Source organism: Micromesistius poutassou, assembly GCF_964030765.1.
Source record: "Micromesistius poutassou genome assembly, contig: SCAFFOLD_6184, whole genome shotgun sequence".
In the NCBI taxonomy this organism is placed as follows: domain Eukaryota; kingdom Metazoa; phylum Chordata; class Actinopteri; order Gadiformes; family Gadidae; genus Micromesistius; species Micromesistius poutassou.
The window spans coordinates 1-10,949 of record NW_028180204.1 but is presented as its reverse complement, the minus strand read 5'-3'; the positions used below and the strand labels follow the sequence as shown (position 1 = coordinate 10,949).

General features: G+C 50.5%; 1 protein-coding gene across 1 annotated transcript; it reads left to right on the top strand.

Moving 5' to 3' along the window:
• Positions 1-422: 422 nt before the first annotated feature.
• LOC311371029 (phosphatidate cytidylyltransferase 2-like) lies at positions 423-10,711 on the top strand. The gene is made up of 7 exons (XM_084489271.1): positions 423-598; positions 5,757-5,890; positions 6,611-6,707; positions 6,805-6,902; positions 7,752-7,891; positions 9,385-9,443; positions 10,354-10,711. The coding sequence occupies exons 1-7, from the start codon at positions 542-544 to the stop codon at positions 10,438-10,440; spliced, it is 672 nt and encodes a 223-aa protein (XP_084345397.1). The 5' UTR covers positions 423-541; the 3' UTR covers positions 10,441-10,711.
• Positions 10,712-10,949: the final 238 nt, after the last annotated feature.

The window sequence follows — 10,949 nt, the reverse complement described above, 5'->3', positions numbered from 1 at the left end:
TGTATCATCAGCAGGCCTCTTATTGTGTTATTAACACTCGTCTGTAGGGAGAACAATTCACATGCACATCCTAGGACAGTAAAGACCACCCAGGAGGCGGAGCCAGAGACAGTAAAGACCACCCAGGAGGCGGGGCCAGAGACAGTAAAGACCACCCAGGAGGCGGGGCCAGAGACAGTAAAGACCACCCAGGAGGCGTGGCTAGGGACAGTAGACCCAGCCCACCCAGGAGGCGGAGCCAGGGACAGTAGAGACCCCCTAGGAGGTGGAGCCAGGGACAGTAGACCCTTCCAGGAGGCGGAGCCAGGGACAGTAGACCCTTCCAGGAGGCGGGGCCAGGGACAGTAGACCCTTCCAGGAGGCGGGGCCAGGGACAGTAGACCCAGCCCACCCAGGAGGCGGGGCCAGGGACCGTAGGGAGCTGCTCGCTGAAGACCGCTGCGCTGGTTCATCCGTGGAACACGACAATAACAAACGGGTTGTTTATCCACAGCATCGCGGATTAAAACGTGTTGGGTTCGGGTCAGCAGCAGACGACACCATGACGGAACTACGGCACCGCGGAGCGACCGACGCCGACCCGCCGTCAGAGGACAAGGTAGACCCGCGTTCTGGTGTGGGAACGCTTTAGCAGCGTTAGCTTTAGCCGCTACCCCCCTGGAGCCACTGCTAGTCTGACACAAGCGCTGAAAAACAACCCACAGAAACCCATTAGCTGTGATTACTAGCGGTAATAAAAGGCTGGTGTTGATGTGATGTTCTCGCTTGATACTGGGACCAGTGGCGGCTGGACGCGGCGGATTGGTGGACCAGTAAGGCCAGCGGTACCCAAGCTGCAGCTCGGGAGCGTAAATGGGCTGCGGTCAAGTTTTAAAAGGCAGTCCACTGCTTGTTGTGAGTGTGGGGTTGGGTTCCATGGACATATACTAAAAGCAGTCTTTGAAGGTTTTTTCAATATGATTGTGTACATTGTGACCCAGAGAATAGCCAGAGCTCAGAGAGGGGAGCCGGTGAAGGCTGTTGAGACGTTTTCTAGTTGAATGTGTTGATGTTTTGCTGTGGGCAATGCAGGGGTTTTCCGTGCAGTGCAGTGCAGAGAGTGAGAAAGTGGTAAACAATCCTAGACCTTTTCTTGGATATGTATTTATTTGTATGATTATTTTAATGATCCAGTAATAGTACATGACCCAAGGAAACTCAGTTTTTCTGTTATCAAATCCTCCCTTTTCAGGGCTTTGACACAAGCAGCAAATGGCTGTTTCTACCCCCTCAACCCTTGCTGATTTTGACCAGAAAATCGTTCAGAAATTCAAAAAATATCTTTATCTTTACGTGATGAATGAATGGATTCATGTAAAACTGGCGACTTTGCAAATCTTATGTAACACTTATTTGAGTTCCCAGAACTTAAGAAACAAAGAGTGTCTTAAAAAGTCTAGCTCTATATTTCTATATAAATATTCTCTATACTCTGTCGGTATATCCACTTAATTGCTCCAAACCCATTAACAAAGAGCTTCATCATGTGACAATGTGGGGCTTTCTACTTCCTAATGCAATATTAATCAAATCAATGATTCAGTCTATGTCCATGAAACGGCGCCAGTGGAGAAAGTGTATATTTAAATATTGACGTTTGTATTTAATAATATTCAACAGAGTGCCTCTATGCTATGAAGAGGTACATGTTTATGCGGCCATCTCAATAACTGTCCAGCAGCATTCATTTGCGTACGGCCACCACAGAGGTCCGGTTTGATCCAGTTCACCTCCATGGCTTATGATAATATTGTAGCTTGCACACTACCAATGTTTCCAGGGACAGACGGGCCCAAAACCTACCTAGACATGTTTTATGTTCTAAGTTCCTCATACCTTGTTGAAATCTCTGATAAATGGTTAACCTTTGCTAAAGGAATGCCAAAAGGTTTTGATCTAATTAACCGGTTCCGTGGTGTCATGGATCGATGCTAGTGTTCTCATGCATTTTAGTCACCTGAGAGAACATTCCCAGAAGTAATATTGATCACCATATTGATCGTGTATTCCAAGTATGGCTGCTGTCATCAATAAAGAACTGTGTTTTTCAACCTGTGGCTACTGCAGATGATAAATTATGTAGATGATTGAAAATATATAAATATATAATACAGGTCGGCTTTGTTCAGGAGGTAGAGCTGGTTGACTTGTAACCGGAAGGTTGTTAGTTTGATCCCCGGCCACTCCTAGTGTGTGGAGGTGTCCCTGAGCCAAGACGCCTCACCCTGACTGCTCCCGACCAGCTGGCTGTCGCCTTGCGTGGTTGACAGCGCCGTCGGTGTGTGAATGTGTGTGTGAACGGTTGTAACCTAAGTCGCTTTGGATAAATCGTCTGCCCTAAATGTAAAAAAGACATATTGTTGAGTAAATACAGCCTCATGGCTTGTATTAATAAGATAGTGTCTCTTTGTGCGTTCCATCACATGTATTCCACTGTGATGTTGCTGACCTGATCCTCTCCAGATCCTCTCCACTGGTTCCCACTGACCTTCCTGGAGGGAGCAGGGCGCTGGCACTCTGCTCAGACACGGCATGGTACCCTTTACCCGGTACGGGTGAGGGGGTCTGCGAAAGGCCTTGAGGGCTTTACAGGGCACACCCAAAGTCAAGGGTCGGGAACCAGTGCACTGGAGTATCCCTGCGGTGGGGTCCTGACATCCTGTCCTGGTTGGAAAGACGTCATATGGTTATGGATGTAATGTGATTACCCACCAATCACATGGGTTTAGCATGGAGAGAGGAAGCCAGAGACATTTCTATTCTCTAGTTGTTGTTCTCCTGTTGGTCCTTGTCCTGACCTTCTCGCTCTTCACTGTCGTCCATCTCTTCCTGTCAAGAGATCAAGGTGTGTGTTCTGTAGACAGGCTGTAGTGGGTCTGACTCGTCTCCCTCTCCCGGCCTAGTCACCTGGTAGCTTCTGGTTTTGGCCATGTCCCGGGACCCCTGGGCGGGATTGGACCCCATACAGTCCCTCTCTCGGGGGGGGGCTAGGGACCAGGGCTGGACTGGCTCACATACGGTATGATCAGAGCTCAGAGTTCACCTGGACTCTGCAAAGCCTCCCCCCCTTAACCCCAACCACACTCTTACGCACTTATTGTATGTTGTACGTCCTGGCATGTAAAGATAGTACTTAGCATTGTGTAGCATCTTATCCTAGCTATCTTTGTTGTATACAGGGAATGGGTTAACCTAGTGATTGTAAGTGCTTGGCACTTGGTTCCATGTGTTGACAGTATTCAACAGCATTTAGCAATGATTAACAATGTTTAACAAAGAGTAACCAAAGGTACAGGTGTGCCAGCATCTGTGCTCAATAGGAGAGAGAGAGAGAGAGAGCCGCCATCTTCCACTGGGCTTTATATGAGTGGGGGCGGCGGCAACAATCAGGGAGAGCCAGTCAGCACCTCGTAGCCACAATGCTCCACCTCCAGGAGTTGATTGAAGTGATTGAATGCAGGAGCAAGGCAAAAACAACATATTAGTGCAAACACACAAAGCCAACACAAAAGCCAGTACAATATAGTACTACCACATAACAAACATCCATACTGTACCGACAGTGATATATTGTTGTTTCTCTTTCATCTCTTTCATCTCTTTCCTGACAGATGTACTTATTGTAAGTCTATTTGGGTAAAGCGTCTCTGCTAAATGCCCTAAATGTAAAATGTAAATGTAATGATCATCCAGTTAGCCTCTTCTATCTGACCCTTTGATCAGGAACCCGCTTCACTGGGACACCAATCAGGAATCTTTGATAGAACTAAACATGTAAACATGTACCGCCACGCCCCTTTTCAATGGGTGGGAAAATGCATAGGACGGGTTTAATCACCTAGAGAGTTATTAAATACTGTACGTTTATTCATCTCAATCTTTCATTACTTTGTGACTTAGGCATTCACTTCAGATCTGCCAAGGAGTCACCTTGGGACACTGGCAGGTGGAGCAGGAAGGGGGGGCCGTGTGTGTGTGTGTGTGTGTGTGTGTGTGTGTGTGTGTGTGTGTGTGTGTGTGTGTGTGTGTGTGTGTGTGTGTGTGTGTGTGTGTGTGTGTGTGTGTGTGTGTGTGTGTGTGTTTTGTGCGTATGGCACAGTGGTTTTGTTTGCATGAGGCGAAGGCCTATTTTTAACCAAAGGAGCATCCTGAGTGATGGGAGGGGGGGGGGGGGGGGGTGTCTCCATGGAAACAAATGGTTGCAGCTGTGTGGAATAAGAGTTTCTATTTGTGTTTGAGGAAACACGGAGACCTTCTTTTGGCGCTGTACATGTTCCAGGAGGATGGGTGATCAAAACATCGTGACCTCCAAGATTCAGTAGGGAATATCGGTATGTACCAGTTCTGCTGGAGAACATTTAGTGCTCTCTCTCTCTCTCCTTCTTCCCCCCCCCTCCCCCTCCTCCCTCCTCTAACCGACCGACAGCTCAGCAGAGTGAGGGGTAGGGAAGGCAGGAGGAGGAGGAGAAGGAGGAGCAGGAGACCATGAGACGAGAAGCTAGCTGTCCTTCAAACTGCCTGGATGAGCAGCCACACACTGTGTGTGTGTGTGTGTGTGTGTGTGTGTGTGTGTGTGTGTGTGTGTGTGTGTGTTCAGGAGTGCATCCGGTTAATGAGAGAGGGAGAGAGAGAGAGAGAGAGAGAATCCAGGGTTCCTCCGTCTGTAATCCTTTTCGCCCACGCCGTTTACATGTTGCCATGGAGAGCCCGTCAGACGTGACGAGGCCGCAGAACAGATGGAGTGGACGCACACGCCCGCGCCAGGCCACGCTCTGGCACACGCACACGCCAAACCTCGCACACGCCAAACCTCGCACACGCCAAACCTCGCACACGCCAAACCTCGCACACGCCAAACCTCACACACGCCAAACCTCGCACACGCCGAACCTCGCACACGCCGAACATCGCACACTGATTAAAGTGCAGCAGAATGCTGGATGATTGTAGCAGGAGGATTTGATGCAAACACTACAGACTCTTCAGGAAATCCTGTGTGTGTGTGTGTGTGTGTGTGTGTGTGTGTGTGTGTGTGTGTGTGTGTGTGTGTGTGTGTGTGTGTGTGTGTGTGTGCGTGTGTGCGTGTGCGCGCGCGCGCAGGAGCTTTGGTACAAACGCTATAGGAAGAGCATCTGCAGACTAGCTGTGAGTTCATGTTGCTCTACCAGTTTATTCCTCGCCCAGTAGCGGGCTGGTGGGAAAATTCAGTCGTCTCGGTTCCAGAGACGAGTACAGACGTATGTCCTGTCACTGTTAACTGAACCAAACTGCACCGTGAGCTTCCTGGAAACCATGAAGACGCACAGACAGTCTATTAGCCATGCTTGCCATCGATACAACTCTGCCGTTGTCAGTGTGGTTGGAGACCGTAAAATAGAATCCGAACCAACAGCGTTCCTGAGCTGCACTTTCTGCTTCAACTAGCGAGTCGGGGGCTGGCGTCACTCTTTCCGAACAAGAAACACAACTTTGGCACTCGGCTCCTTAAAAGGAAGAACTCTGGCAGAATGGGAGGCCCTCTTATTGCACACGTTAAACACTGGAGTGACCTAGGGTTAGGGTTGAGTCTCTGTTGGCTCGGGCCGTGTTGTCGCACTTGTCTGTTGCCATCAAGTCCACGGTCACGCTTTTATTTTGTTGAGGGTCAGCGAGGTGGAGGATGTAAGCAAACCAGCCATGTGATGTGTGTTTGTCTGTCTGTCTGTTCGTCTGTCCAGGTTTCCGAGAGCGAGCTGAAGGACGGCGCGTCCGACAGCGACTCCAAGGTGGACTCTGGGCCCCCCGAGGTGCCGGTGACGTCGGATGACACCCCAGAGGTCCTGAACAAGGCCCTGTCGGGGCTCTCCTCAAGGTGGGCTGGGCTGAGTAGACCCCCTCCCCTCCAGAACCCTAGGGTTAGGGTACCTAACCCTAACCCTAACCCTGACTATAAAGACCCAGACCCTAACCCTAACCCCTACCCAGACCCTAACCCTAACCCCTACCCAGACCCTAACCCTAACCCCTACCCAGACCCTAACCCCTACCCAGACCCTAACCCCTACCCAGACCCTAACCCCTATACAGACCCTAACCCCTACCCAGACCCTAACCCTAACCCCTACCCAGACCCTAACCCTAACCCCTACCCAGACCCTAACCCCTACCCAGACCCTAACCCTAACCCCTATCCAGACCCTAACCCCTACCCAGACCCTAACCCCTATACAGACCCTAACCCCTACCCAGACCCTAACCCTAACCCCTACCCAGACCCTAACCCTAACCCCTACCCAGACCCTAACCCCTTCGTAGACCCTGTCCCTCACCCTTGATCCCTACAACCCAATCCTGTCCTCACGCAATACAAGTTATTTGCTTCAAACTAAGTGTGACTAAATCTCCAGACTCTCAAATTCTCCAAAATTCTCCAGTCTCCAAAATACTGGGTGTGACTTGTTATGGTCAGGATGATCAAATCAAAACAAGATGTATTTCTTTAAAGCCACAATCTGATCTTGTGTGTGTGTGTGTGTGTGTGTGTGTGTGTGTGTGTGTGCGTGTGCGTGCGTGCGTGCGTGCGTGCGTGCAGATGGAAGAACTGGTGGGTGCGAGGGATCCTCACCATGGCCATGATCTCCTTCTTCTTCTTCATCATCTACATGGGCCCCATCGTGCTCATGATGATCGTGAGTGTACACACACACACACACACACACACACACAGTGCCTGTGTGTATATAAGGGAGTGTGTGTAAGGTTGTGTGTGTGTGCCTCTCCCCACAGGTCCTCTGTGTTCAGATCAAATGCTTCCAGGAGATCATCCACATCGGCTACAGCGTGTACCACTCCTACCACCTGCCCTGGTTCAGGAGCCTCAGCTGGTGAGGACTCACTCACTCACTCACTCACTCACTCAACACACGCATCAAACTCACTCACTCACTCACTCAACACACGCATCATACTCATACACACGCATCAAACTCACTCACTCACACGCAATCAAAAGCACTCACACACATGCATCAAGCACACTCACACACACGCACGCAGGAAACACACACACACACGCACATGCATGCACACGCACAAACAAGCACGCGCACGCACAAACAAGCACACGCACATCAAACATTCCCAACTCATTCCTGTGGAGCTGCTGATCAGTGATGTCTGAATTCTGTTCCCTTTTAATAGAAAAAAACAAACACACACACTACTGCTGAGATAAAATAACTTCTTCTAACTTAATCTTTGTTTCTTATTGTTTTTATTTATTTTCCAGACGTCCCCGAGGTTTGTCTAGAGCCATATGTTGATCTGTCTGTTGTAGATCTAGATTATTAAGCCCATTTTGAAATCCCCAAAAACCCAAATAGAATAGAAAGTGTTTAGCTCGGTCCTTAGCAGCAGAGTCCGACACACTTGTAGTTTCTAGTTTCTACTGGCATTCATTGTGCTCCAACTGTGGGGAAAAAAAAACGAAGAACTGTTAGTACAAAGTTAGTAACAAATAATAAACTGTATTTCTGTTTTTATCGCCAATATTGTTGCATTATATACATTTTTCATGGGTTAGCCGCCTCAAAATGGCCTCTTTTCCCGCCTCTTTCTTCCCTGCGTCTTTACGACCTCAGTTTCCCTCTGAGCACAATGGACGCTCAGTGCACCCGCTGAGCTCCTGGCGATAAGTCGGTTGCTTTGTGTACCTCCTCCACTCCCTCCCCCAGGTACTTCCTGCTGTGCGTCAACTACTTCTTCTACGGGGAGACGGTCACGGACTACTTCTTCAGCCTGGTCCAGAGGGAGGAGCCGCTGCGCATCCTCAGCAAATACCATCGCTTCATCTCCTTCGCGCTCTACCTCACAGGTACACACCGCCACCGCCGCCGCCGCCGCCGCCGCCGCCGCGGGGACTAGCGCAGGTCTCGCCCCCTGGTGGTACACCAGGGTACTGCAGGCAGGACCTGGGATTTTATTCTTGAAATTGACAAATTAGAAAAAAATCGATTTATTATAAATATTTTTCAGTTAATATATAATTATGGCTTGTTAATATTTCCCAAATAGTGTTGCTCTTTTGTGCATTCCGTCATATGTTTTCCGTTTTGTTGTGACTCCCAGAAGTGTTGCTGGCTTTATATTTCCAGTGTTCCCACTGGCCCTGGCCTCTCCCAGTCATACTTGTGTATAAAGGGTCGCTGGCACTCTTAACTCCGCCACTGCATGCGTATTTATCCAAACTTCCTCCGTATGAGATGATCCACGAAAGGTCTTGATGACAATTGAACGGTCACAGGCTGGGAACCAGTGACCTAGTGGTCTTGGTTCAACCCCCTGTCTGGAACTCCTTGGCTCCATCCTCCAGGTCCACCACCACTTCCTGTGGGCTCCTAGAGCATGATGCCCCCCCCCCCCCCCTTCCCCTTCCGGGCCTTAAGGAAGTGTATTTGAATTCACTGGAGGTCCCCCTGCTTTGAATCAGCAGTTAGGTTGTGGTGTCAGCGTGAGTCTGGTTCAGTTTTAGTTTACGAGGCGAGTGGCAGACTGCTCCCCACGTCTAGTGCACCGTGGGCCGTGAAGACGCTGTAGAGTCTGGCTTCCTGCTCTGGTGTGTGTCTGTCGCTAGTGACGCGTGCAGAGAGCACACAAACAGGAAGGAGGGAGGAAGGAAGTGCCTGTCAGGGGCGGGCTGAGCTCTGTGAGTTTTATTCCACATAGAGTCACCGGCTGTTAAAGACACAGAGGACATTGTTGATTAATACACTGTCCATGTTAAAGACACACATTACAAACATTATAGACTATTAACCGTATGGAAGATCATTTAGCATCCCCGCTGTCTAGATGTACGACCAACAAACCAAATAGTGGGGATTAATTAACTAATGGAGATGACCTAGATGACCCAAAACAGCAACATCAGCACTTTCCAATTCGATCTGTCATTTGATTAACAGAAGAGAAGCTTTTTTCCATTCATTTTTCCTTAAGATACAGTATGTGCCTCAGTTCCAGATTTAATTAGGACTCAAAATATAATTTTCTCTCTCTTTTCTCCTTTTATATAGGGCAGTCTAATTTTAGTTTTGCCATAGCTGGCCCACCTCCCTAAGTGAATGATCCCTCACGCAGAACAAGAGGAGTCTGTTCCTCCTCCGACCTCAACGTTGACCTCCACGCACGTAGAGCTCCTCTCTCCTCCTGCAGGAGTCAGTTCCTCCTCCTCTGACTGACCGCTGCTCCTCTCTCCTCCTCCAGGAGTCTGTTCCTCCTCCTCTGACTGACCGCTGCTCCTCTCTCCTCCTCCAGGAGTCAGTTCCTCCTCCTCTGACTGACCGCTGCTCCTCTCTCCTCCTGCAGGGTTCTGCATGTTCGTCCTCAGCCTGGTGAAGAAACACTACCGCCTGCAGTTCTACATGGTGAGCAGCTCCCTGGCCTCCACCCGCCCACCCCCACCCCCTCCTCCACCCTCAGCGGGTCCACCCCCCCCCCCCCCGGGGGCCCTGCGCTCGCCGCCCACGGGCTACGGCAGACGGAGACGTTCCTTCCAGATGTTTCCGTCGCCTGCTGACCCAACGCCACAAATAACCCTTAACCGCTAAATGTACCAAAGTGAATTTAGTCCATCGACAGACTCCCTTGTGTCACAAATAGCCCCCGCGACACGAACATGGGACGTGAAGCCGCCTAGAGGGACACGGCTCCACGTGAGGAGCGCAGGAACACTCACATGTGACACGGAGCTCCAGAGAAGGTATCATCTGGAGGGACACTCACATGTGACGTGAAGCGCCAGATGTTATCTAGAGGAACACTAACATGTGACGTGGAGCTCCGCAGAAGGTTATCGCGAGGAAGACTAACATGTGACGCGAGTCTCCGGAGAAGGAGGTGAACACTGACATGTGACGCGAGGCTCCGGAGAAGGCGTTTTGTGGTGGAGCAGAGCAGCTGCGTTGAACTAATAATTACAGTAATTGCCGCGTTTGTCAATTCTGCGGGGTAGCTCGTAGCTCTGTGGTGAGCTTGCAGCTCGTCGCGCCAGCGCAGCAGCGGGCGCCCTGAGCCGTGGTCGATGCTGAGCACTCCTCTTCCGTCAGCGATGCACCCTTGTGTTGCATCCTCGAAGAAACCACATCCCCCTCTTACTGAAGACGGGAGCGCAGGGACACCACATGACCCACATCCTGCTCCAGCGAGTCCCTCGACGGTCCCCCCCCATCATGGTTTGAAAATGTCCTTTTCGTGTGCGTTTCACACATGAATCAAACGCTGTTGTGTGTTTCTCCTCTTCCCCCCCCCCCCCCCCCCCCGCCCCCCCCCCTCCAGTTCGGCTGGACCCACGTGACCCTCCTGATCGTGGTGACCCAGTCCCACCTCATCATCCACAACCTGTTTGAGGGGATGATCTGGTAAGACGTCCACACGCCACCACAACCACCAGGCCGCCATTTTGTAAACGACTGCATGTTGGTGTGGGTCGAGATGGGGAGGGTGTACACCCTGTGGTGCATGCTGGGAAGGCAGAGCCTGCTCCTCGATTCCTGGCACAGAGGAGATGTACTTTATTATTTTCATTACATTTGGTGCAGCAGCCGGATGGTAATAAAAGTAAAACCCTGCATTAGAAATTAAAAAGTCTTAAATGAAATGTCCATACACGATATGAGTGGTCTAAATGTAAATGCAAACGTTGCATTTACGGTTGCGGTGGCACCGAGTGAGCGGTGTGTGTGTTGTTGTAATTGGTGCACATTGTGCACATTGGTAATGTGCACTCGATAACCCGACAATGTGAGTAAACACCACAGGCAGAGCATTGGCACCACAACCCCGGCCTCCCGCCCCCAGGCGCCACACTGACCCCCCCCCAGGGACGCTGTCGCATTGTGCGGAGGCGTGTCTCGGCGTGTCAGCGCTGCGAT

Coding starts and splice junctions, on each gene's coding strand:
- LOC311371029 (XM_084489271.1), top strand. CDS start 542: ATGACGGAACTACGGCACCGCGGAGCGACCGACGCCGACCCGCCGTCA. Junction 599..5,756: donor ACCCGCCGTCAGAGGACAAG/GTAGACCCGCGT, acceptor TCGTCTGTCCAG/GTTTCCGAGAGCGAGCTGAA. Junction 6,708..6,804: donor CCATCGTGCTCATGATGATC/GTGAGTGTACAC, acceptor CTCTCCCCACAG/GTCCTCTGTGTTCAGATCAA.